Source organism: Eretmochelys imbricata, chromosome 4 (genome assembly GCF_965152235.1).
Source record: "Eretmochelys imbricata isolate rEreImb1 chromosome 4, rEreImb1.hap1, whole genome shotgun sequence".
Lineage (NCBI taxonomy): Eukaryota > Metazoa > Chordata > Testudines > Cheloniidae > Eretmochelys > Eretmochelys imbricata.
The window spans coordinates 66,450,434-66,478,416 of NC_135575.1; the positions used below are offsets into that span (position 1 = coordinate 66,450,434).

The following is a 27,983-nucleotide window of genomic DNA, read 5'->3' on the forward strand; positions in this document are numbered from 1 at the left end:
TGCAACTCCTGGACAGAAGGGGGTGTCAGATTGGGCAGAGCTATTCCCCAGAGGTAGTCACAAGGAAGTGCCTAAGTGGTGAGTAGAGATCCTGTTACAACCCCACCCTCAAAGTATAATATGAAACTTTATTCTTTGGGCTTGTACTTCAGTGTATCTCCCATTAGGCTACAGCTATAGTACCATATGGCTGGCTCATCTCTCTTTTTACATCATTGTGAGACTGCCTTCACTAGTATTCAAAATCACGTTATTCCTAAGAGCTGCCAACACTGAAATAAAATAGTGTAGTTCCTTTGGTTAAAATGCTGCTTACGTACTAAGTGTGTTACACAAAATTCTTGACATTACAGTTAGTAATATTTACAACTACGAAATATGTTCCCTAGAAATAATCTGTCACCTCTGGGGGAGGGGAGGGAGGAAGAAACTGCCATGGATGGTGTATGAGTCCACATTTTAGATGTAATCTGCTCTGACACACTCGGGTTTATCTGGTGTTGGCTGGCATTAGTGATATTTTAAAAAAATCCAAATCTGCACCCACTGCATTTGAAAGGCTTATTCAATATTTGATCACCCTAGCAAAATGAAAAGTTTACTTTGCAAAATGGAAGGCTTCACTGTCTGTAGTTTGACTGTTTAATAAGCTCCCTAGGCGAGCAGACTGCATCCAAGCTGTCCTAAAATGTGAAAAATGTTCCCAGTGCCACGGTGACATCACAAGCACAAAGCTGATAGCTGCTTATGGGTTCCAGCTGGGCTTCTGATTACTCAGAGGCAGTGCAGGCTAAGCAAATCCTATTTTCTTACTCTTCGGAAGAAGCCTCCAAAAGCTACTTCAGTGCCAAGGTCTCCTGACTGAAATCTCCCACTAGTCAGGGAAATATTGACCTACTCTGAAATATTTCAAATACAGTAACTTTCTATTAATTTTCTTAAATGTTGCATTGTTTCCTGTAGTCAGGTTGAACTAGATACCTCACTGAGTCCTTACAGATATGTAGTCCACTACAAATATTGCCTATTTAAATGGAGTGGGTCTATTGTTGTAAAAGTGGTTAATAGGTAAACATCAGATTTAATGCTGAAGTGCTATTTGAAAGGGAAAGGTGAGTCCTTACAGAAGGGGTTAACCACTACAGATTATGCTGAGTGGGATTGAAATAGGCATTGCAGAAGTAGTCCACTGAAGGGCATCAACAATAATTATAATGATGAAGACATCAAGATGTGGACATGTGTCAACTAAGTAACTGTGATCTTATTGGCTATAATCCTTGTCTTTCCTTTCCTTCAGAGTGTTCTTACTCTTGCTCATCTTGACATGTCTAAAATTAGATTGTAAGCTCTTCAAGGCAGGACACCTGTCTGTGTTCTGTAAAGCATCCAACATAGTTTTTGGAGGCAGCAGATACAGCAATAAGGGGGGAATTTTGACAATCATTAGCATATTTTCTCAGATTGATACAATGGATAATTGCACTAGAGTGCTGTGGGGAGTGGGGTCCTCTGACGTCACAAATCTCTCCCTTTTGTAAAAGACGCAGATGCAGAAACTTACTCTTAGTGTAACTCCACTGAAATCCATAAAGTTACACCAGAATGAATTTGGCTTAGAGATTCCAAGCCAAGGATAGTGCTGATTGACATATGAATCATGGGGTTATGTATTAAACTGACAAATATGAATATACAGACAACAAATTTAATATGTATGAAGAGTTACAATATATATTACACATTCTTGGAGCAATTTCAGAAACTTTAGTCTGGCTACAAACTGGATTTGAATACGGAGCTGTATGTTGGGAGTTCTAAAACAGTGGCTCTCAGCCAGAGGTACACGTAAGCCTGGGGGTACACAGAGGTCTTCTGCGGGTACATCTCATCTAGATAACTGCCTAGTTTTACAACAGGTTATTAAAAAGCACTAATGAAGCCAGAACAAACTAAAATGTCATACAGACAATGACTTGTTTATACTGCTCTATGTACTATACACTGAAATGTAAGCAGAGCTAGTCCCCAGATGTAGCCACAAGGAAGTGCCTCAGCTGTGAGTAGAGTACAATATTTATATTCTAATGTATTTTATAATATGGTAAAATGAGAAAGTAAGCAATTTTCAGTGATAGTGTGCTGTGAGACTCTTGTATTTCTATATCTGATTTTGTAAGCAGATAGTTTTTAAGTGAGGTGAAACTTGTGGGTACACAGAACAAATCGTATTCCTGAAAGGGGTACAGTAGCCTGGACAGGTTGAGAGCCACTGCTCTAAGAGAACTGTAGCACATCTGTCAGGAGATGGAGCTGTGCTTTTGCCATCTAACATACCTGTTCAAACATGTACATGCTTGCAGATCAGCTAAATGCAGAACTTAATAGTATGTCTCTGGTCAAATTATTTCTCCCAAGAGAGAAATAAGGCTAGTTTTCATGCTGTTGGTTGAGCAGTGGAAAGGCCACGGAACAAGTTATGCACCTCCATGATGTTCTGTTGTGAGCCAAACCTGGCACATTACATGAGAGAAGTCCTCTGAAGGACAGGTGTCTGACGATGTCCTCCAGCCATAGTGTTTTAGGTCTTCCAGGGGATCTTTTCCATCTTGCTTTCATTACGTCAAAGTTGAAGATGATTCTTGCGGGGAAATTGGAAGGCATCTGGAGGAGATGACTGTAACACCTTACAGAGCCTTGGGCAACCATTTGAGAGAACAGGACCTGGTCAGTTTAGAAGACAGAGTTCTTCATTCAACTTGAATTCATACCACTGGATGATTTTGATCCTGTGGAGATGCTTCATCTGAATGGTATCCAACTTCTTTTCAATCTTGACAGAGGGGGCATGATCACCAAAGCATTATATTTCCTCAGCTTTAAGCCATTCTTGAAACCACATTTTTCCATTCCCCATCATGACTTTGAGGGGGATAATAATGGCAAAGTAAATGGGGGAAAAAGGCATGTCCAACTTGCATGCACCATTTCCATGCTTACATATTACCATATGCTTGTAAATTAGGCATGCAAATGAGCTCACTTTCTATGTGCATTTACATGTCTAAAATTCTAAAAATCTGGCTCTTGATGTTGATTTCTTTTTTATGTACATTATGCACTCATTACATCCACAAAAGGGGAAAATAGTCTAGTCTCTGCTGCTCGTGTTCTCTCTTTTTTTGGCCGATGAACACACAAAATAGAGTGGCATGTTCAGATTGCAATTTTAATTTAATGTTGATGAAAAGCTGAGTATCCAACTTTAACTTAACACATTTTGTCACCCTTTCAACAGCATTAACTTTGCCAATACTTATACAATCCTTGTCCATCTGGTTATCCTTATCCAAAAAAACAAAACCTGTTTTCCTACTGAACCAATCTGGATGTGTCATATGCCATTTGAAAACTCATTATTTGTATAGATGTCAGAAGCAGAGCTATGGTAATTAGCTTTACTTTAAAATTTTGCTATTTACAGCACTAATTCTCTTTCAAGACTGGCCTTCATTGTAGATAGTACTAGTGATTACTACTTTCAACGTTGTATAGACAATCCCAGTGTTTAAAACACACACACACACCCCTAGATGGATAAACAATTCATATTCACAAACCAATCCTCTCAAGTTAGAATTTTTAGACTTTGGACTAGGGACTGCCATTTATTATGTGTTGTACGCTGCCTAGCATAATGGGGCCCAACCTGGTTGTGACTTTGAGGTGCTAATGCAATGTAAATGTTTAATTTACATCCCAACACTATGTTAAAAGAAAACTAAGGTTACCAAGTCAAGCATGCATAAGTGAGGGGGGTGGAGACACACCCTTTGCCAGTGGGCTTCACACTATGCCAAAGGAATAGTGAGACTTGGAAATAAGAGGTTCACTTCCAGATTCTGCGGGGAGTGTACTAAACTTATTACAGACCCTTTTGCTCCTACCCCGGCCCAGCCACTCCCTGGCCCCTTGTCCCTGCCTCTGGTGCTGTGCTCCCTGGCTCCTATCCATTTTCCCCTCTCCCAAATCTTGCCCTTGTCCCATCCCTGCTCCTATCCTTATGGCTCCCCCCCCCCCCACACACACACACATTGTTCCTATCTGTCCCTGTCTTCTGTCCGCCTCTGCTCATGCCCAGTCTCTCCACTTACACTCCTAACTCTGTGCTTGCCCAAGGCTTATCCACTCCCTTTTCCTCGGGCTCCTGCCCCTGGCTCCCTGCCTTGTCTCTTTCATGTCCTTGTTCTTTCCATTCTGAAGCCCTCTCTGCATTCTAGCCAGGGGGAGCATTGAGCACACAGGAAAGAGTCTCCCTGCTCTGAATTGCAGTACCCAGTAGCACCCAACAGATAGGAGGAGCAATTGCAGGGAAAGTTCACCTCAGTCCCTGCAGCCCTGGGCTGGAGTATGGTGAGTTGTTCTGTGCCAATGGCTCATGTGCAGTCTGGTTGGCATGTAGGAGCTGTGAGGGGATAGAGCATGCTCACGGCAGATGGAATCTCCAGATCATTTAGTTGCCAAACTGTAACAAGTTTCTAGTGAGTATTTTCCAAAAGGTTTATAACTTGGTCAAATTTTTGAGGCATATTTTCACAGGAACATCAAAGCACATCCTGAAAATCATCACTGCCCCTTGCCAAATTTCAGGTCCCTGCTCCAAAGCATGGAGCTGCTAGAGCTTCTCAGTAAAACTGTTAAGAATTCTTTTTAACATGGATAAAAATATTCTTCCCCTAACGTCAGTCTGAGAAACATCAGAACTATTTTAGCTAAAGCTTAAAAACCAGTTTGAGACAGACATCTGACATTGAAAATATCAACTTGAAAGGTTTGTTTGGCAAATTTATAAGAACTGAAAATAGGGCCTTATAATGGAAAGTATTTAGAATCCTTACCTATAGATGTCACTACCTGCGATAATAAAGATTGATTCTTTCTTTCTAAATTAAATAAATCACCTATTACTAAGACAAAGAAGGAAAGAATGAATATTATAGTAGTGTAACATTCCCATCCAGTCCATGCTGATGAGCATCCATCCCTTTGCTTTGACATCATAGAAAAGACTAACATTTACAAAATTCAATCTACAAAATTATTTTCTCCCATTAACTATGAGCTCTGTGTCAGCTCAAAAGTTTCTCTCTCACCAACAGAAGTTGGTCCAATAAAAGATATTACCTCATCCACCTTGTGTTTCTAATATTCTGGGACCGACATGGCTACAACAACGCTGCATACCAGAGACAAGGAGCAGAGATTTGAACTGTTCTATTTAATATTAGGTTGTGGATCAAGTTGTGCAATAAATCCAGCCCTGATTTAAGGCTGAAAGTCCAGCAGGAAATTCTTTGAAACATGTTGGAAACTGTCCAGTTTGAAACTGTCCAGAATGAAGGCAGAAGTGACAAAAAAATGACATGTTGGAAATGCGGAGACGAGAACGCAAATCTCATATATATGCTATGGAGATGCCCCTTAAATTCTTTCTGGGAATAGAACAATAGGAATGTGGATGGGAAACCTAAGATATTCAAGAAATGGAAGTATGTTGGAAGAATCTGAACACTGCAAAATGGTGTACAGGAGCATGTGAGCTACCAAAAGTAGAGGGAAAAACACTTTCCTACTGAACAAGAGACTAGGTGATTTTTTTCTCAAGAGAATTAGGTATTTTATTTTTAGAAGTATATGAATATTTCCCATTTTCATGGGACTTAAAAACTTGTTATGAGTGACTGTTTATCATTTTAGTAAGATTTTTTTATATACAGTACCATAATTTTCATTTGCAGCAGGGTATGTCAAAGCATTTGCCAATATTAATTGAACGTCAAAAACTCCCTGTGAAGGTAGTTAAATAATATTAATCTGTTTAACAAACAGGCCAGCTAGGGATTAGATAAAGCCAATGGTTTGTCTGTTTTTGGTAGAAAGTACTGGCATTTTCTGGTGACCCAATCAGTTTCTGCAGAACTGAAGGCATAATTCTATTGTTAAATTGGCATCTTCCTAGTCAACAGATTTACTCATATGTACTCTGTAGTGTCTGCTTGCTTCAGTGATTTAATATAAATTTTAACAATAATTTTTTTTGTTTTGGTTTGTTTTTTTTACACCAGCTAGCCCTGCAGAGTCAATACAGCTAATATGGAAGGAGCTGGTTTCCATTCCTTCACATGTGTTAGCAAACAATTTTGAGTATCACCTACCCCTGTGCAAACCTGTTGATGACCCTGCATATGCACAAGTGTTAATGAAGACTGAATTTAATTGCACAATGTTTATTACTGGCAATTAGAAAAATCATCTTTTCACTTAAAAACTGAGCACACTTGATTTGGAAATTAAAGGCCATTAATGTGGGATCCCATAATCCCATTTTTAGAGCCATTTTTCATGAAAGAAACTACAATTTTAACTTTGTTTTGGAGTCACCTTAAAAAAAAATTCTTATGGCCTCTAAGGCTTTTGAAATTTTTTATATATAATTAAAAAAAATGTATTAGAACTATCCAGTCTAAACAGCCCTATTTTTGCTACAGGCTTCTCTGGAATAATGTGTTAGTAACATCACAAGAGAGAAACCTAAGTTGCAACACTGAATTCACAATTCTCAACTTTCCAATTCTCAATTGGAAAGGAAAGGGATGTTAAGTCAGATTATTTAAACTTTTTGTTTCAGTATTACAAATCTGTTCAACTCAAATTCCTAACAGGCAGTTAGCTCTTTCACAAAGAAGTTTTTTCCTAACACCTTTCCTTGAAAAGAGGGCTAAGCTGCAGCTCGGGATTCTGCCTATTTTGAGGGCCTTATTTTTACCCAGTCCGTAGGAAGTCAGCAATTGTAATTCCTCATATTTCTAAAATGAAGGGAAAACACAAGGAGGGGAAAAAACTCAGTTTTTGGTAGATGAGAGGATCAGTAATGGACACAAAAAAATCCTCCTTTTCCATTCATGTTTTTAAAACTAGTTTAGGCCTCATAGTTGAAAAAGGAAATCTTCCAAATGTGAACCAATGCACTACTGTCAGCTAAAGGTAGAAACAAATGCCACTGAGAATTACATGGAGTGTATGCAGGCACAGTAACGCAGAGCTGCAAATTAACCCCATTCATCCTCAAGTAGGTGTTAACTCTGATGCCTAATATCTGCTGAAGTTAACAGTAGTGAAATAATATTGAAACATCCAACTATGCTGGGGATGTGGGCATAGCTGGTTTGAGTATCATCCCTGTTCTTCCAAGATGACCCTAAGGGCAACTGAGTCACAGAGAGGTTAAAGGAACTGTGCACTTGCAAACATTGTATGATATACATTACTGTTGTTGCCAAGCTCCTTGTTTGCTGGGGAGGGGGAACACATTTTTAAATCTTTTTTTACTTTCCAATTCTGGCTATAGTTGACAGCTTGTGGCTTAGAATAGTTTGGGCTGGACTGTGCCATTAAAGCACAGTCCTGCATGAGAGGTGGTGCAGAGCTGCTCTCCCACAGTGAGAGGTCCAGGAAGCATGGCGATTTGGGGAGACACAATGACTCCATGAGCTATTTAGCATGCTGAGGAAGCTCACTTCCTGCACCCTTTCAGGAGGATCCAATGTTCACACCCCTATTACTGGCCAGCTCAGTCAGCTGGTGTAAAGGGGGCTCTGCCTCTGCCCTATCCTCTCTGCAGTGGTGTGTACTGACAGGAGGGCTAGCAAGAGCTGCAAGGGTGACTGGCCTCTGAATAAGGGAGCAGTTGCAAGGGGATAGAGGATGTTGGCACACTAATGCAAGGGCCAGCTACAATCTGGTAATTGTGTGTTGGAGTCACAATTAACTATTTCTTACACTAATGTTTAGCATTTAATTTAGAGGCCATGAGGAAGAGAAATCTTTTTGGTTAAAAATAATCAACTGGTGATCAGGAGCTGTGATCTATTTCTTGCTTTGCTATAGTCTTTCTGTGTGGCCATGGACAATTAATTTAAAATAAGGATGACATCCATGCAAGTGGGACTGAAGCTTAATATGTGTAAAGCACTTACAGATCTTCTCATGGAGAGTGCTATAGAAAAGAGAAATATTAATTTCCAATTTTGTTAGTAAAAACATCATTCTGTGGTTGCCTTCTTACTGTCATGTTTTCCAGTCTCAGTGGACTCTGCTGGCAGAGAGAGTTGGCCCTGTTCTGACAGTTACACAGCCAATCTGCCGCATGCAGCATGACAAGAGACAGGCACGCTCTACAGAATGTCTGATGTAGAAAATCCTGATGAATGATGAAAGAGAAAGTGGAGTGTTATCGGCCTATTTCAGCAAGTTAGAGATTTTTGAGCTCTCACAGTCTGTAAAGATGACATTTTATCATCTGACCCTTGCTGTAGAGATACATATGAATAAAACATGTTGCGCTGGAGAAGGTTGTATGGACAACACTTAGTACAGAGGAAGGATAAAACATAAGATTCAACGTGTGTATAAATCAAGCCTCTGCTTTTTTTTCTGACTACTCTATTGATTACAGCACAGCATGTGTAATTATGTAACATGCTAAATAAAATATCAATATTTAAGCATTGATGGGCTTCATTCTGACATTTGTGCTAATGTAAATTTGCAGTAACTCCACTGACCTTGACAGAATTTCACAAGGGTAAGAGCAGAATCAGTTTCTCTATGCCCTTTGCCAAGAGAATTAAAATCTGACAACAGTGTAACAGAAGCACTTTAAGTATAGTGTGGGCCTGGTACTAGAAAAATCTCCTGCAAGAAAGGCATAGCAATCAACCCCTTCAGCACTTGAGTGGCTGAGATAATAGCGTTCCTAGAAAGGCTTGTACACTTGCTGGAGCACTAGTAACCTGCAGCCCAGCTCAGATGCTGCTCCTGGCCTATTTTCATCCTTAAATGGGAAAGGGGGGGGAAACAAGCCAGTCTTCCTCTCTAAGCCCCCCTTTCCCTGGACACTTGAACACTACAATGAGGCAACTCTCCCTACAACAACTCCTCTCCATTGCCAACCATCTCAGTTGTGCATCAGGGCCCAAAAGTGCCTTGAGTCCCCGATAAACCTATGAATAGCTGAGAGGTGGTGTGAAGACTTCAGTGCCTGCTCTTCAGGCTAGCCCTAGCCCACTCATGGCCCTACTAGCAGGACATCTGAGATGGGAAGGCAAAACATGACAGAGGAGAAAAGAGGGTATAGACTGAAAAGCAGGGGGAGAAAAGATGGGAGGAAAAACTAGCAGAAGGTAAAGTGAGGAAGGAGAAGATGGGAGGGGAAGGACAGAGCAGACCAAAGTCTAGAAAGCAAAGAAAAGGGCAACGATGTGAGGGGTGTGAAACAGGACTGTTGGATGCTTTATTTCTTGACCTCAGTCATACAAAATGAGCCATTGTTCCAAGAGGTCAGATCTCTGTCACCTGACAGGGATCAATAGCCACTGAGTCCAAGGGTTACTGTTACAGAGGGGAGTAAGACTTATGGCGAAACTTAGAATAGGGAAATTAATAAATAAAGAGCAACTGGAATTAATTTTATGGAGTAGAAATATAGTATAGGGAGTGAAGACTGCAAAGAGGACATGGAGAAACTTCTTTCCCTTATGCCTGGCTTTTACTGTAATAAGGGAATACCCTATTTTTTTCATTCTGAAAAGGTGGAGGAGGCTCAGGAGAGAGAGAAGCAGGCTACAGCTGCTAACACCCTCCTTCACCCATGAAGGCCTGGTCCATATACAAAGTTATATCAGCTTAACCAAAGTGATTTCTAAAGCAAGCTAGTTAAATTAATGCTTCTTTGAGTATAGACTCTCTTACCTCAGTTTAACCCTAGCTTTACACGAGCAAGCTAAACCACTTTTTAAACCACTGTAAGTGTGTCCACACAGAGGTTTGCATCAAAGTAACTGACCCAGTTTAATTAAACCAGTGCATGTCTGTGTGTAGGAAATCCCAATGTCTGTTACCTTGAGAGTCTGGTGGTCATACCACTCCCACTTCTTCAGGTTGCAAGGAGAAGGTCTCTAAAGTAATTTAAAGGAAGCAATATGGCAAGCTGAGCTCTAGAAACTACAGAAGGAAAGCAGGGCGAGATCATCCCTGAAACTCCCGGCCAGTGGCATTCGCTGTGAAAGGCTGAAGAGCTAAGGCTTCAAGGATGGGGAGGGGGAGGGTCTAAGGCATGGGAAGAGGCCTACCTGGGCCAAGTAATTACGATGTCGGTCTGAAATATTTAAGTTACAAAACTTGCCTACAATGTAGTCATTTGCTCTTTCCAAGTAGGCAAATATTATGTCTTGTGGGAAATTATGAGGAGGACTCCCCTTACAAAATCACAAAGTTGATCACTAATAATATGAAGTAAATATCTTTCAAATATTGCCAGCAACATCTGTGCTAGTTTAACTATTGGTTCATGTTTCAGTCCTTTATGGAATATACTCATTTCAAGAGAGCAAAGACTATGTCACCACATCCATAATGAAGATTGAACTTGTGGGATTTTCTGTGTGTGCTGCAGCTCAATTCCTTTCAGGCTTCTAACAACACCCTCCTACTTTTACTTTTTGCTTCATCTTAAGTTTCCAAAAGTCTGGAAGCCTATACGTGTATATGATCTTACACTTATAATATTTAGTTTTGGTGGAATGAAAGCAAGACCAGACTGTGATCTCATTTATATAACTGAAACTTCAGAGGAAAGCCACTTAATTCAATAAAGTTACTCTGAATTTACATCAGTGTAAACAAGATCAGGAGCTTAACTTTTACAAGTGACATAAATCTGAGAAGCATATAAGAAATTTGCCGCCTTCTCCAGAACAAAAATTAACTCTCTGGAAATTCATGGTAAAATGAAAGGTTTACGTATTGTTCACATTTTTAGATATCTTAAGAAATAATACACAGTAATGTTGAAGTTTCGATTCAAAGAATCCAATAGAAGACTATAGTAATTGGTGATCAAGTCAGTCTGATTAGGCGTGTCCATGCAGTGCTAAGAGATACAGGGCTTTGTGACACTTTTGTGAGTATTCGCATATTGAAACAGATTTACATGAATATATAGGACAAAGATGTACCATTTCTACTAGCAAATGCTGTTTTTTCTGATTGATAAGGGAAGGGGGGGAGATGTGAATTTGTCCACAAACAAATTTCACCATTTTTGCCAAGTCTCCTGCACCCCAAGGAAAATAAAGGTGTGTGTGTGTGGGGGGGGGGCTTTATGTAATGAAACAAATGAAATCTACCATACAGCAAAATCATGAATATATGACAAGTGGAAATTTTCCATTTTATGCAAATCACATTTCCACAAGGGAAAAAGTGACTTGTAACCATAAAAGAAAAAATTGAAGGCAAGAATAGAACAGAAGTGTTCTGCTTTTCTTTTTGCCAGGGTTAAGAGTATTTCTAACTTCACGGGTACCATACCCAGTATGCTGAGCAAGTGCACTTCCTACAACTTTTGAAACACTTCCTCCTTGTCTTCTGTGTGCCTCATCATTCTATACTCCTGCAGAAACATCTTCACTGGCCACCAAACAGAGGCAAATGTTAACACTTTCACTTCCTCTGAAAGCATCAGTTTCTTTCTTTCTATCATTTCCATGCAAACTGAACAATGACAGCTCTTGTCTAGCTGTGCCAGCGCTAGAAACATCCAACCATATAGGTGTCAAGTACGGCACACTTCACCCTAAATCACCTCACCCTTGTTGATGTTGAAACTATTCCTCCGATATCAACGGGGTCAGTGCCCATTGTAGTAAAGAATGTTCAGGTTTATTAGGAGTCAATGTTACTCTCTATTAAGGAGTATTGGATTCTGTACCCTTCACATAAGCAAGAGAACAAAGGCTGATAGGGTGATGTGGAGCGGAATTTGACACGTCAAACACAGCAAGATATTTTAGGGTAGACACAGCTTCTACGAATCACACAAACCAAGACTGATGTACAGATACAGATGTTTGCAGTATTGGACCCAGAATATAAGAGAGAGAAGGTTGGTGAGGTAACATCTTTCATTGGACCAACTTCTATTGATGGAAGAGACAAGCTTTCAAGCTAAAAGGAGTTCCTCTTCTTACAGATATAGAGACAGTTTCCATAGCAATAGTATCTATGCCTTCTCAAAACATTCAAGGTACTAATATAGTTAGAAATGCATTTAGAAATACTTTACTCATACATGGATTGATTGTGCAAAGAGCTGAGCACTCCAGACATAATTAGAAAAACATGTGCTTAAATTTAAGCATAAGAGTAGTGGGAAAAATGGATTTACTCTAGAGCTATCAATTAATCACAGTTAATTCACATAATTAACTCAAAGCAAATTAAATATTAAATTAATGATTAATCACAGTTAATAATACCAATTTAAATTTATTATAAATATTTTAGATGTTTTACTACATTTTCCAATATATTGATTTAAACAATACAGAATACAAAGTCTACAGTGCTCACTTTATATTATTTTTATTACAAATATTTGCACTGTAAAAAATAGTATTTTTCAATTCACCTCCTATAAGTACGATAGTGCAATCTCTTTATTGTGAAAGTTCATTTACAAATGTAGAATTATTTTTTACATAACTGCACTCAAAAACAAAACAATGTAAAACTTTAGAGCCTACAAGTCCACTCAGTCCTACTTCTTGTTCAGTCAATCGCTAAGACAAACAAGTTTATTTACATTTACAGGAGATAATGTTGCCCACTTCTTATTTACGATATCACCTGAAAGTGAGAACAGGTGTTCGCGTGTTACTATTGTAGCTGGCATTACAAGGTATTTATGTGCCAGATATGCTAAACATTCGTATGCCCCTTCATGCTTTGACTTGTAGATTGAACTATCTTTTGTTTCTTTTTTACGGTGCAAATATTTATAATAAAAAATACAAAGTGTAGAGTGCTCATTTTGTATTCTGTTGTAATTGAAATAAAAATATTTGAAAATGTAGAAAAACATCCAAAAATATGTATAATACATTTAAATTGGTATTCCATTATTAACAGCGCAATAAAAAAATTTAATCGTGATTAATCACAGTTTTAAACCATTTGACAGCCCTAGTTTACTCACATGCTTAAAGTTAAGTGTGTTCTTACGTCTTTTCTGGATCTGGAAAAGAGTGCTCAGCCAGGGTTCAGGTCTTGACGTGGCTCCTCATGTCCATATGCCATCCACATGTCCTATGCCTTCTGCTTGCTAAGCTGTATCCTCTTCCTGCTGCTGCTATTGCAGGCGCTCTGCCAACAACAGGGTGTGTCTATGCACAGCTCTTGGTTTTTCAGTCGCAGCAGTCAGGCTGTCTGCCATGCAGCTTTCCCTCTGCAACCTGCTGCCAGGTTGCTGTCTCTGGCCAGCTGCTTCTATTCACATAAACCTCTGACTTTCTCTCCCAAGCAGGTCAGGTCAAAATATTTTATCAAAATTGTTTTTGATGAAACAGGTTTTTTTGGATGAAAAGTTGACATTTTCCAAGGAAATTTGACAAAACAGGGGTAAGGGGGAGGGAAATTGTTCTCTTTAAAGATGTCGGTGGAATTATTTTTCCACAACTTACTCTACTCACAACTTAGATCCCCCTAAGAATTTTGAGGGTTACTACCCTTTCCTGTATGCTACATTAGTGAGACTGCTACTGTTTAAATGTTAGGCTAGGCAATACAGAATTCTCCTTTGGCTACATCCTTCCCCCTCCATCTTATTTAGATTTCAGGGAAGATGCTGAGTAATGAGCTAGTGAGTTCCTTATGATATTCATGTATAATCTATTCCAGATATTGCAATATACATATGTAATCTACTTCCCTTCATGGGCTGGAACCAAGACATCAGAGCTGATCACCCTTTAAACCCTTGAGAAACTTCAGATATGAATCCAAATTTGAATCAGAAATCTGCAACTCAGTCACTTTTCTCCAACTGAAATGCAGCCTTCCTGTTGTCATTTCTTCTACTTCCTGCTTGGATGAGTCAGGATTTTGGGTCTGCTTCTTATGATTGGAGACTTCACATTCTCTTCCAAATAATTTACTCTTTCAGAAAGAATTTCTGATATGATCTTGTATTGAGTAGTGTAATTCAGGAAGAGTCAGCAAAGGAGAGACAAAAAAGGCTATAGCAATGATAGATAGTGGACTACACTTGCTATGAATGGAATTTGCATCATGCTATTGGAAAACTATATAAAAGTCACACAGATATTACCCTGAATAATACTGTGATATCAGTATTGTCAAGGATAAAAGTTGATCATTCTAGTTTACATTTCTAATAGTTTTGCCAGAAAAGTGGAACTGGAAGACACCAGTGAACGGGTCTGACCCTTTTCTAACCAACTATCCTAAATATAAAATGGATACTGCAAGAGATCTCAGAGAACACTTTGGGTTTGAAATAACTAGAGATAATCAAAGTATTGTCCTTGCACTGATGAATTTCACTGGTTTTTTTTTTTCACTTAGAAATGCCTGCATTAACCTTGTATTGATTATAAGACTAGGGAGTCAGTGGTATTACAGGGTCAGCAGTGAAGCTATATGCAAAAGATCCAATTGTAACAATTATATCTCTGAATATTTTATGCAGTTCCGATAAAATTTGTTCATGCTTTAAAGACCTGCAGCATACTAGATAAAATAACTTAATTATCTAATAGTGCATCCTTTTGTGAGACATTCCATTAGCTGATTGCACACATTTAATTGTGTTTAAACTCAGGTCACTTTGCCTTCCCATCCACCTTTCTCTGGTAAAAGTAAATACAGTATGTCCTTTATAGCAAGCCACGTATTAATCCCTATACAATCATTGTACACAAGGATTGCTTTCAAAAATCTTGATAATATGAATGTTTTATGAATGCATTAAAAGATGGACAAGCACTCTAAGTCTTCTTGAAAGATACTGCTTTGGCTGTCCTCCTACACTGAACTCTGAATGTTTCATTAGCTCCCAGCATTTGGAAAATGTAATGAAGAAGCTGTTTATTTTATAACCTGTCACCAGAATAAAGCAACCTCAACAGAATTCCACTGTATTAACCCAAATAAGCAATTCCAGATATGGCTTTGTACCTATGATTTATAGGACAACATAAGAAACTGTAGTCACTCAGGGCTAGTAGATGATCAACTGTCTGTGGCCACAAAAGGGAGTAAGGGTAACTAAGGCACTTCCTGACTCTGTTACATGTCCTTCCTATACCATAGGCATACATAGGTGGGTGGGAGAGGAGAGGAGAGGGAAAAATGGGACAGAGAGTAGAGGAGAACCTTGGTTTGCCCCTCGCATGCCAGTGCTGTATCGGTGCAGAAGGCACTGTGCCAGGGTTAGGTCCGGTGCAGTTTAGTTCCTCCCTGGAGCAGGCAAGCAAACTTGGAGACAGATTGCAACTCCGAGTCATAGTCTGATTCATAAGCTGCTCTCAGGGCAACATAACTAGACACTGCCACTTTTTCAGAATAGATCATAATGGGATAACCTAGCCCTCATTCTAATAGGACTAGTTTTATGATGCTGGGACTCTCTGCAAGGTTATTCTTGGGAAAGAACTCTACAGATCTCCTCAATCTCTTTCTCCCCTTCATACTTTACCTAAAATTATCATTAATAATAATAAGAAATGCTTAGAAGGCACGGACTTGGCTCATGGTGTACCAATCAATGTGACAGACCCTATAAGCCAAGGTAAAATTAGGGACTGTCTGAAAAGTAGTAGGTAACCTGAAAAATAGGATTTTCTCTTGACAGTGGCATTTATGAGTCCCAAAGAGTTCTCCCTAAATTCTAACATTTATTTTGGTTCTATTTATGTAATAATGCTATTCATTTATAATAACATATCAATTAAATGGTTAACTATAAACCATGCCTCTTAGCCACTGTCACTACAGCTCCATTGCTGAAGAAGGGTTTCCTGCAGCAATAGATACTCATGGAATCTTTTTGGTAACAATAGATGTAATTGGCCAGTACCTTCTGCTACAAGGTTAAGCGTGCCACTGTTCTGCCTGTCCCAGGTCTTCTCACAGATCAGGGTAATCTAAGAATCTCTGCAACAGTGGGCTAGTCACCAGGGGAGATTTTCTAGAATAATGAATAAATAGTTACCATGGATTCTGGTATCGATGAGTTATCTCATCTTCAGCAGCCTGACGGAATTCTCCAGTCTGTCAAAGAGAAACAAAGCATGTTGTTTTGGCAGCATGTTGACAAGGAGAATTGATATTATATTTGTCTGCCCCTCTCCAATCAGAGTGGGAGTGGGGAGAGAGTCCATGAACAGATTTGAAAGCCAAAGAAGGGTGCTATGGTTCTACATCTTGAAATGTGAAAGCAACCTGAGTGCAGCATTCTGACCCCCTTAAAATTTAGAGAGGAAGAATTTAGAAAGACAATAAAACTGAAATTGTACGGCTATATTTCTACAATGTCTCAGGCAATGGAACAAGGGACTTAAGAGTTAAGCAATGTCTGGTACATCTAAGGGTCCTGTATGGGGATGGTAAAATTGAAAAGATCAAAAAAGTTCACAACAGGCTACAAATCAGAGAGCATGTGGGCAAAAAGGGGACAGGGCAGCAGATGGCAGTATGTGGAAGTCAAAGAGAAATCCAGGGCAAAAGGAAACCGCTGGTCTACAGGAAGTAATATTTTTTAAACTTAAATTGGCTCAGCAAGATAGTCTCACACGCTACTTGTACACGTATCTTGATGGGGGAAGCAACAATAGAGCACACGGTGTGCATTTTTCAGCAACACGCTTACCTTGAATACCACATCCTATTTTCCCCACTCTACTCTTACCCATTTTTGCTTCTCCCCATCTCTCTCCAGTTGGACCTTAGATGCACCATGTCTATTAACAAATCTGAGGGTAGAAATTAAAATAGGAAAGCCAATCTAAGCGTTTCTCATTTGAATTCCTGTAATGCTGCTTATCGAAGGGCAGAACTTGGTGCATTGCAAACAATTCTGCTACAAATCTCTGAATCAAAACTTCAGTTATTTCTATGAAATTCAAGCATCATATGATGTCTTCATTGTTCTCTTTAGCTTTTCTAAGTCATATTCGTCTTTGCCAACAGTTACAGGAGTTATGCAGTCCAACACTGAAAATGCCAGTCATTGCTAAAGCAGCAACCAGTTTGCCACATAATTACTTCCTTGCTCTAGTCTGCTGTCCATGTTATTTTGTTTTGAGAAGGTTCTTTGTTTAATCCACCATCATTAAGTAGTGATGGAACTATAGTCCCATAATTCAAAATGTACCTTGTTTTCATTTCATGCTTTTACCAGCTCACACCCTGCAGCTTGCCTCCTCTCTTGCTGTTGCCTTTCCTGTCCTATTCTCTCTCCCCAGCCTCACTTCTGTCTCCGTTTCTCTCAGGAGTTGTAATGAAAAACCAGCACTTACCTTGTGGCCCCTCTCTGCTTCTGCAGAATTTAAGCTTATGATTAAAAAAATAAAAGTTACATTTCTATCCCTTATGGCTGCAAAGAAAACATCTTCTAAAGGTGAACCCATGCTGTGCTGTATTAGTAAGTCTGCAGATACAGGAATGACAGCTTTAAGGGCAAATTGTATTTCCCTCACAGAGAGTACGTCTGCACTGCAATAAAAAACCTGCTGCACTGAGTCTCAGAGCCCAAGTCATCAATGTGGGCCCACAGGACTCGAGCTGCAGGGCTAAAAACCACAGTGTAAACATTCGGCCTGGATCATGGGCTCTGAGAACCTCCCCCCGCACAGGGTTTCTGAGCCCCGGGATCCAGCCTGAGCCTAAATGTCCTCACTGCAATATTTAGCCCAACAGCCCTAACTCTGAGGCGGCCCAGGCCAGCTGTGGCCATGCCACAAGTCTTTTATTGAACTGTGGCTGTATCCAGAGGTTCTGACACAGCAATGTATATGAGCCCATTATGCATGAGAGGAGTTGCACGGAAATCCGTGCTTAAAGTTAGGCCCATGCATTTATGTACCCTGCTGAACTGGCTCCATAAAGCCCAAGTATTCAGGCTATAAGTGAAGTGTGAGGGGATGAAAAGCAAAAACCACAACAAAATCCTTATGTGGTGCAGCCAGTTACTCCAGGCTATGGGTCAGCATAGCAGCTATAGTTTCCTTCCTGCTTCCCTCCTCCCCCCCTCATCCATCCACCAGCCCCCACATATGCCACTTGTTAGGACCACTGGATTCATGTAACTGCAGATCCAGCATCCACTGTCCAGCCTGCTCTCCATGCCACCCTCTTTGCTGGCTTGTTCAGGAGCCACTAAATGCAAACATAGGGCACACAGGTCCTCAAAGTTTTATAAGGAAGCTCCCTGAGCCGGCACATCCCATCCCAGTTTTCCTATAAAAATGTCTTTGAGACAGGGGACACAGCAACAAGGAATGGCCTGTAGTCTTGGGGAAGCAGTCTGGGGTTTATAAACAACAGCCATCCTGCAGACCCTGGCTTTATGGCCCATCACCAGGGTTCAGTGAACAGAAAGGACTGGAACTCCTCACACCAGCAAGGGATCAGGCTAGCTCTTGGTTGTCCTCACTAGTGTTTCTCAAAGCAGCAGAAGAGCAGGGCTGGCTGGGAAATGTAATTCCTTATGATAGCCATAATTATTCCTCTTTTGTAAGGCACCATGGAAAATATGGTCAGTATATAAACAGTATCCTTGCTAAAATTTGGGGGAAGAGACCTGGAGAGAGACAGGCTCTTTTTATGGTCTCTCCTGGAAGACATGAACAGTTAATTCTACAGACCTAGTGTTGGGGGAGCAGTAGCAGCAAATATTAATATTATGGTACCACCCAAAAGCCCCAGTTGGGACAGGGCCCCATTGTGATGGGTAATGTGTAAACAGAAAAGATAATCCTTTTCCTGAAGGGTTTATAATCTATGGCCCTAGATTGCTGGTTTTTCCTTTATTGGGGTTTGGGTGTGCTTAGACCAGGTTAAGGCATGTGATATGTGTCTTACTTAGATAAGCAGCTTTTGGTACAAGTGACTTATAAGTATTTGGTGCCTAGACAGAATAGTGATGGGCACACAAGTAATGTCTATAAAAAGGTATTGTTAGCTCATGGGTGGGATCTTGCAAGGGTTGATTGCCACTGGTAGCTTTTCTCCAGTGAGGGGCCTCCACTGATGGAATTTGCTCCCCTCGGAGCTCTACCAGAACCAGAGTTTGTCAAGCTTCAGGGTCTGACACAAAGCCCTTTAAAAATGGTTTGTATGAGTTCTTGTTTTTGTTCGGTTTTGGTTATTTTGTATTAACAGTTGGTCTAGTAAGACACTGATGATAGTAATGCAAGGAGCAATTAGGTTGCCATTACTTGCTGCTAACTTATCAATAGGGCCCTACCAAATTCATGGTCCATTTTGGTCAATTTCACGGTCATAGGATTTAAAAACTCGTAAATTTCATGGTTTTAGCTATTTAAATCTGAAATTTCACAGTGTTGTAATTGTAGGGGTCCTGATGCAAAGGACTTGTGCAGGGTCGCAAGGTTATTGTAGAGGGGGCTGTAGTACTGCTACCATGACTTCTGTGCTGCTGCTGGCATCAGCGCTGCCTTCAGAGCTGGGCAGCTGGAGAGCGGTGGCTGCTGGCCAGAAGCCCATCTCTGAAGGCAGAGCCATCAACAGCAGTACTGGAGAAGTAAGGATGGCAGGGTATGCTATTGCCACCCTTACTTCTTTGCTGCTGCCTGCAGAGCTGGGCCCTTAGTCAGCAGCTGTCACTCTTGGCCACCCAAGGCCATCTCTGAAGGCAGCGCAGAAGTAAGGGTAGCAATCCCGCGACCCTCCTAAAATGACCCTGTGACCCCCCTGCAACTCCTTTTTGGGTCAGAACCCCCAATGTGAGAAACGCTGGTCTCCCCCCATGAAATCTGTATAGTATAGGATAAAAGCACACCAAAAACCAGATTTCACGATCCGTGATACATTTTTCAAGGCTGTGAATTTGGTAGGTCCCTACTTATCAAACTTGTTTTTAAGTTTATATTTATTTATTTGTTTATTTTATAGGCCTAGTTGCTATGGCAACAGGAATTCATAGAAAACAAAATAAACCAGAATAAAATTAAAAAGACAGATGGCAAAGCAGAGTCATTCTGAATAGTAATGCAAACAAAGGAAATAGCTATCTCACTTACATCAGGTAATCCAGAAGTAACTCCACTGAAGTCAATTGTGTTTACATAGGTGTACATGAAAAGAAAATAAGGCTCAATATCCACAAATATCACCAACCATCAAACTGGAGAATGGTCAAGTTCTTTCTGTTTCTTCCCCTCTATTCCTGCTGGGAGCCAAACTTTAAAAATGGGGAAACCAGATATGGAAGGAGAGAGAAAAGGGGTCATGCAGAATGTCTAGCATGGGGGATATTGCAGGAAATTGCAGGGAGTCCCTGAAATAGAGGGGGATGGGTGGGTGGCACACAGGGAGCTTGTGAGGTGGAATGCAAGGAACTCATGGTGGGTGCAATGAGCTCAGCCTACATAGGCTACAAAGTATGTGACCCCCTAGTTCATGAGGTTTGTAAACCAAAATGAACTAAAATACTTCATGGCCAAGAAGATGAAATTTTAGGGCTGAACTCAACACTCAGTTGCATTGAAGTAAATCCACAATAATAAAGCTATTGCAAATTTAACCTGGTATAACTGAGACCAGAATTTGGCAGTAGACTTCGCCCTAAAGGATCAGCAGCAACTTGAAATAGCAATATGGTCATTTAGAAGTAATATATCTTTTTCCTATATAGTGAGCGCATTTATCTGATGCAAGGATGGCAACAGGAATATGGGTTCGGAGACTCTTACATACAATGTCAACAATTGTTCAGAACACAATGTGTTTGTATTTTCAGAAATGTTAGGGTGCTAACACTGGCAGAAATGTTGTGAGTCAGACATCACCACTTTGTACAACAGATCTGAAAATATGTTTGTTAAGGTCCTTCCCCACTCTGAATTCTAGGGTACAGATGTGGGGACCTGCATGAAAGACCCCCTAAGCTTATTCTTACCAGCTTAGGTTAAAAACTTTCCCAAGGTACAAACTTTGCCTTGTCCTTGAACAGTATGCTGCCCCCACCAAGCGTTTTAAACAAAGAACAGGTAAAGAGCCGACTTGGAGACGTCTTCCCCCAAAATATCCCTCCAAGCCCTACACCCCCTTTCCTGGGGAAGGCTTGATAATAATCCTCACCAAATTGGTACGGTGAACACAGACCCAAACCCTTGGATCTTAAGAACAATGAAAAATCAATCAGGTTCTTAAAATAAGGATTTTAACTAAAGAAAAGGTAAAAGAATCACCTCTGTAAAATCAGGATGGTAAATACCTTACAGGGTAATCAGATTCAAAACATAGAGAATCCCTCTAGGCAAAACCTTAAGTTACAAAAAGACACAAAAACAGGAATATACATTCCATTCAGCACAGCTTATTTTACCAGCCATTAAACAAAAGAAACTCTAATGCATTTTCTAGCTAGATTACTTACTAAATTAACAGGAGTTGGAAGGCTTGCATTTCTGATCTGTTCCCAGCAAAAGCATCACAAAGACAGATAGAACCCTTTGTTCCCCCCCCCCTTCAGATTTGAAAGTATCTTGTCCCCTCATTGGTCATTTTGGGTAAGGTGCCAGCAAGGTTACCTTAGCTTCTTAACCCTTTACTGGTGAAAGGGTTTTGCCTCTGGCCAGCTGGGATTTTATAGCACTGTATATAGAAAGGTGGTTACCCTTCCCTTTTTATTTATGACAACATTTATCTAAAAGAGCTTGAAGTTTTATATTCCTGGTTAGTATATCTGATTTAACTACAATCTTCTATGACACAAGAGAGGATAAATAATATTTAAGTGAAACTAAAACTCATAGCCACTGAGCTGTCTGATTCTAGTAAAGGTGCTTTTAAAAGATACTTTTATAACTTTGTAGCAAAGTCCAAAGATGTTCTTTTTAATTTTAATTTGTATTGACAGCAACATCTGCAGATCAGAAATGTGGGAGCTGAAATTATTTGAAGACTGTCAGGCATTTGAGAGAGACCTGGACTCCATGTGTGTTATTGATTCTATAAAGGGAAAGCAGTTCAAAACCATTTTCGGTTCCAGAAGAAGCTGATTTAGAAGTATCAAGTAAAATAGGAAAACTGTTAAAAGAAAAACAGCTGTGTATTGATATCTAAGGTAAAATGTTCATCCTATTAATGGCTATCTGATAAAGGAATACACTGGTTACACTGTTAGGCTAAATTTAGCAGCCTCTTTATCACAGACAGGAAATGAAGCAGTGAAGGAGGGCAGGGTGCAACTGCTCAGCTCAACTCTGGTTTCCACTAAAATCTGAAGAGTTCACCCCACATAGATCCTTCACGACAAGAGAGCAGAGGTGATATGCCAGGATGGGCTGTGAATTTTGCATTTTATGCATCCGTTTCCTGTCCCAGATGATTTAGGTCTCCTCCTCCTGTTATTGTAGGTTGAATTGAGTGGTTGCACATGATGCTGTACTCAAAAGAGATACAGCTACTCCTGCTTCTGTAGGGCAATGCTGCCAGGAACGCTTCTATGCCCAAATAATTCAGGATCCTAAATAAAGAGATTCCTTAGTTTCTACATACTGGCACCCAGTACTAAGAATGAAGAGAATTAGGTTCCACATTATTATTTAATTTCTGCCTATTTTTGAGTGGCAACCACCACCATCACCCATTCATGAGTCCATACCAGTGTATACATTGGTGGGTGTGTGGGTGTGTATATTTATAAACACACCCATTTATGCTTTCACAAAGCTTTTTCTCATACCAGACTCATTTGAGCAGGATATATTGTTTGAACAAAGAAGTATGAGACATTAATCAAAGCCAGTATTCTTCCTAGGAATGTACACCTGCTCAGATTTTGCAGCGAAGCAATCAATGAAGGTTCAGACTTTGACCTAGAAAGGACATTGTTTTGCAAGAGTGCCCAAATTATGCCCTTAGGGCCAAATGTAGCTTTCAGAGTCCTCAAATGCCTTTTAGTTCCCTGTGTCAAAGCTATGAAGGAACAACCCATGGAAACTAAAGTTTTAACAGTTTAGAGCCAAAGTCTGCTATTCTTCTCTAATAGTTCTCGAAATGCCCTGGGCTTTTTCTTTTCCACTGCTGGTAAACTCAAACACAAACAGTTCCTACCCATCCACCAAGGAAAATAATCTGTTATGTTTTCAGCTGTAGCTATTTATACATTGTGCTACTGTGCATATTCCTGTGCTACTGTGCATATTCCTGTGCTACTGTGCAGAGGGGATAAAGGTTGGAGGGCCACCTTTTCCTCCTTGTCGTCCTCTGGGTGGGAAAGAGCTGAACCAGGATAGCTGCCCCCTTCCTGCTTTTCTTCACAGGATGTTGGAAGAAGGACCAGGCCAGGCTCCTCCATCCTTTGTTTCTGTTACTTTTCACAATAATGACAACTGGGGAGAGGAAATTGCATCCAATGGAGGAGTGGGAAAACACAGGGCCCCAAGAGTGGGGGTAAGAATTCATATACTGTACACCGAACTGATAATCTGGGGTTTTTAAACTATGTTCATTGACTTTTTTTAGGAGTGCAGCTATGTAATGTGCGAACACTATAGGACATATGTAAGCTATGTCTTAGCGATACAAAAAAGCTCTTTCAGGGCAGGAACAGTGTCGTATATGTTTGTACAGCACCTAGCATGATAGTGCCCCGACCTGACTGGGGCCTCAGGCATAACTGGTCAGATCTATTCAATAAAAACATGCAGTTTTGGCATCTGTATATAAAAACTAAAGATTTTTGCAAAAATTGAACACTTTCCTGCAATCCTTACATATGTCAAGCAGGTGTAAGCAAAGGTTGCAGATTCAGTGCCCAGACTGGAGGTAGACAAGCTCCAGAATGTCTTGAGATCCTATTCTCTACTTCTGCTCCCCAAGAGGCTGAGCACCACAAAAGCATTTACAGAGTTCTTAGAGGTAGTGAGCACATACTAGACCTGTGCAACCTGGCAGGATTCTGTTCACAGATGAGTTCAGAAACTCATGCCTACAGTTCTTTTTACGGTATTTGGAAGTGGGCCATCACCTGGAGGTTTACCTTAAAGCTCAAGTTCAAACTCAAACCCTTAAGTGAACCTTGCAACCCTTAAGGGAACCTTCCATCCTAAAGTTAGCTCCTCCCAGCTGTTCCAGTCACTTCCTCCCTCCACACTTCTGGGTGTCAGTTTCCCAGCAAGGTGTTAAAACTCACCCCACATCCATCAAGGCCAAGATTTTCAAAAATGGGTGTCTAAAGCTAACATCAGTGGGAGGTGCTGTGCATACTGCATTATCTAAAATCAGGCTGTTTGTTTAGGCATCTACATGGACTTGAGAGTCTAACTTCAGGAACCCATTTCTGAAAATGTTTCCCCAAGCTTTCATGAGCATGGGTTGATGTTTGCAAACACATGGGCTCAATTGCTTTAAGATGTTAATAGATTGCACAGCTCTAGTGCACATGTCTTCATTACACAGCACAACTTTCCCATTTGATTTGTTTCATGAAAGCTAAGATTTATGAATGCTTCGTATAATTTCAAGTACCACCACTTTAATACATTTGTTGTAATAATGTTGATTGTACATGATCTTAAAAAATGGTGCCTTTTTTATCAAATAAATGTGTTCCATCTTGTTCTCTGATTAACCACTGCACTACAAAGACACAGCATAAAATTACAAAGCAAGACACTCTTTAATGTCATCTAGATGGCATCAGATAAAATTCTGGAGAAATGTATGAGTAGTTACCTTAATCTGCATGCCAGTGAGCAGATTTCCTCTGTTGAGATAACTAAATTCTGTTACTCCCCAGCCAATTTGTCCAGGGTAGGAACGTTTGTGGGGCAATATAGAAGTCGTCCAGGGGGCAGTACGCCACAAGTACTCAAGGTCACTCGTGGCCCCTTGTGCTGGAGTGGTTGCTCCGATGTAGCGAGTATACTCAGGGAGCTTTGTTCTGTAATCATGAATAGCATCTGGGCCTTAGAAAAGAAAAGATTAAAAATTGGTTATATAAAACTGAAGGGTTACATTTCTTACTATTTCAGTATGTGTTGTTCCATCCTTTATTTTCTCAGTTACTTCAATGCAACAACTTTTAAAGACCCGTTTCTCTGCACAAGAGTAGTTCACGCTCATTTTGTCTATGTCAGATATGTTAAGGACTATTATAAAGAGGAAAGTGATCAATTGTATTCCATGTCCCCTGAAGGTACGACAAAAGAAATGGGCTTAAGCTACAAGGGCAGCTAAGCTCTGGAATAGGCTTCCAAAGGAGGCTATGGAATCTCCATCTTTGGAAGTTTTTAAGAACAGGTTGGACAAACTCCTGTCAGGGATGGTCTAGCTTTACATGGACCTGCCTCAATGCAAGGGGCTGGACTAGATGACTTCTCAAGGTCCCTTCCAGTCCTACATTTCTATGATTCTATCTTGGTTACAGCATGCTCCCAGGTGGGAAAAAAGCTTTTGAATGGGCACTACTTTTTTATGCTCCTAAAGCACTGACTCTTGAAAAAGAGGCCATAAGGGGAAGCAAAGTAAACCATCATTCTCTGACAGGAAGCAGGATTTTATTGTTTTTGGCTTAGAATTAGGGCCTGCCCAACAAGATGATTCCTTGAGCCCTTCCAAAAACCAGTAGAGCTGCAGCTGTGTCATAGTTTGGGCCCCAAAGGCCAGCGCTGGGCATCTTTGGGAGTTGGCCAGGAATAACTTATAAATATTAGGAAAAGTTACTGTGGCAAAGCTTCTAGCTTGATGAGCAAGGACTAGAACAGTGGACTGTGAGTGAGGAGGTGAGATTTCTATTCCTGGTTTGGCCACTAAATCTCTGCCTGGTCTTGAGCAAGTCACTTTCCTCAGGTTCCCCACGTGTAAAGTAAGAATAATGATGTTTACACACCTTGGTGCAGTACTTCTAAGTCTATGGATGAAAATAACTATATAACGATTTTGTATTATTACATTTAGAAGAATATCCTTGCAACAAAGAGAGGTAGAAACTTACCTGATACAAAATTAAAGCTGACATTAGTACTGATATTCTAAGAAATCCCAAACACTGAGGAGTCCTGACAGAAAGTTCTAAAGGCCGTCCTGGCAGAAATCCCAAACACTTGATCCTGACAGGTTCTAAAGGCTGGTTCTGCCCTAACGCTAATCCTTAAGGGTATGTCTATACTGCAAATAAAAGGTGTATTCTTAACTCGGGTTAACTAACCTATGTTAGCTAACTCAGTTAAAAGAGCAGCGAAGACACAGCAACTCGGGTTATAATTTGAGTTAACAGCCCTAGTTCAATCCCCACCTGCCCTATATGCTTTAAGTTGAGCAGCTAACCCAAGTTAAAAGCAGAGTTGCCATGTCTTCACTGCTATTTTAACCCAAGTTAGTTTATGTAGGTTAGCTAACTTCAGAACACACCTTTTTCTTCCACAGTATAGACTTACCTTAAGTCACAACTACAGTACGTTGATGACAGCTTCCCAAAACTGGTTGCATTAATAGCTCCTTAACATCATTATATTGTGAAGGAAAGATATGTTGCCATTTTCATAATAAACCTCTATTATCAGAGACTTAAACTTTGACATAACAATTTATTCAGACAAAACTAAAGCAAACTCTAAGCCCAGGAGAAAATATTTGCTTCATGTGTTTGGGGGGGGAAGGTAGCAGATTGTTTTTAAGTTGTAATCATTGCAATGGGGTGTACAGGTCTTTTGGGCCCCAAAGGGAAGTTGTCTCAGCCATGACACTCACCACCCCAATATTTCTACAAGGAAGAACCCCAATGGCCCAAGTGGAAAAGCAACGCGACTGGAAAAGAAACGCGACTGGAAAAGAAACAGGTTTTGTCTACGCTTGAAAGGGTTTGCCAGTGGAGCTATTATTGGCAAAACTTTTCTAGGGGAGATGCAGCTTACATCAGGAAAAGAGTTATCTTGCTGCTATAGTCTACACCAGTTCCCTAAACTGAGTAAGCTATACCAGAAAAAAGGCCTTTTTCTGCCAGCATAACTGCAACTTCCATATGAGGAGGGATTAATAAAACTGGGGCTTTTCATCTTAAAAAAGAGACGACTAAGAGGGGATATGATAGAGGTCTATAAAATCATGACTGGTGTGGAGAAAGTAAATAAGGACGTGTTATTTACTCTTTCTCCATAACAAGAACTAGGGATCACCAAATTAAATTAATAGGCAGCAGGTTTAAAACTAACAAAAGGAAGTATTTATTCACACAACGTACAGTCAACCTGTGGAACTCTTTGCCAGAGAATGTTGTGAAGGCCAAGACACTAACAGGGTTCAAAAAAGAACTAGATAAGTTGATGGAGGATACGTTCATCAATGACTATTAGCCAGGATGGGCAGGAATGCAAAACCAGGCTTGGAAGTGTCCCTAGTCCCTGCTTGCCAGAAGCTGAGAACACGCAACAGGAGATGGATCATTTGATGATTAGCTGTTCCGTTCACTCCCTCTGAAGTACCTGGCATTGGCCACTGTCATAAGACAGAATACTGGGCTAGATAGACCATTGGTCTGACCCAGTATGGCCGTTCTTATGTTCATCTACACTCGGGCTCTTGTCAGCATAGCTATGTTGGTCACAGTGTGTATGTGTGGGGGATCACACCCTAACTCACACGACTATGTTGGGTAAACTTTTAAGTGTAGGCACAATTGGAACTTTTCAGGAATAGCTATTCCGCCTTAAATTCAAACCCTACCTTAATGTGAATGAACTTTCAAGTGTATTCAAACCCTAACTACTACTTCCCTCACGTAAGAGATACATTTCCAAACTTCAGATCCCGGTCAGATCTAGTAGGCTCCTGAGACCCATATATGCTGAAGAAACCCACCACGTTGGGAAACA

The 27,983-nt window shown here is 40.4% G+C and overlaps 1 protein-coding gene across 1 annotated transcript in view; it reads right to left on the reverse strand.

Annotated features, from left to right (window-relative positions):
• The window catches only part of SPMIP2 (sperm microtubule inner protein 2), a 66,202-nt gene that overhangs the window by 24,589 nt on the left and 13,630 nt on the right, over positions 1 to 27,983 (reverse strand). The window contains exons 2-3 of the mRNA XM_077814490.1: positions 24,847 to 25,079; positions 16,133 to 16,191 (exon numbers count right to left, since the gene is read on the reverse strand). Of these exons, the coding sequence (XP_077670616.1) occupies positions 16,133 to 16,191; positions 24,847 to 25,079 (292 nt within the window). The remainder of the gene's footprint in view (positions 1 to 16,132; positions 16,192 to 24,846; positions 25,080 to 27,983) is intronic.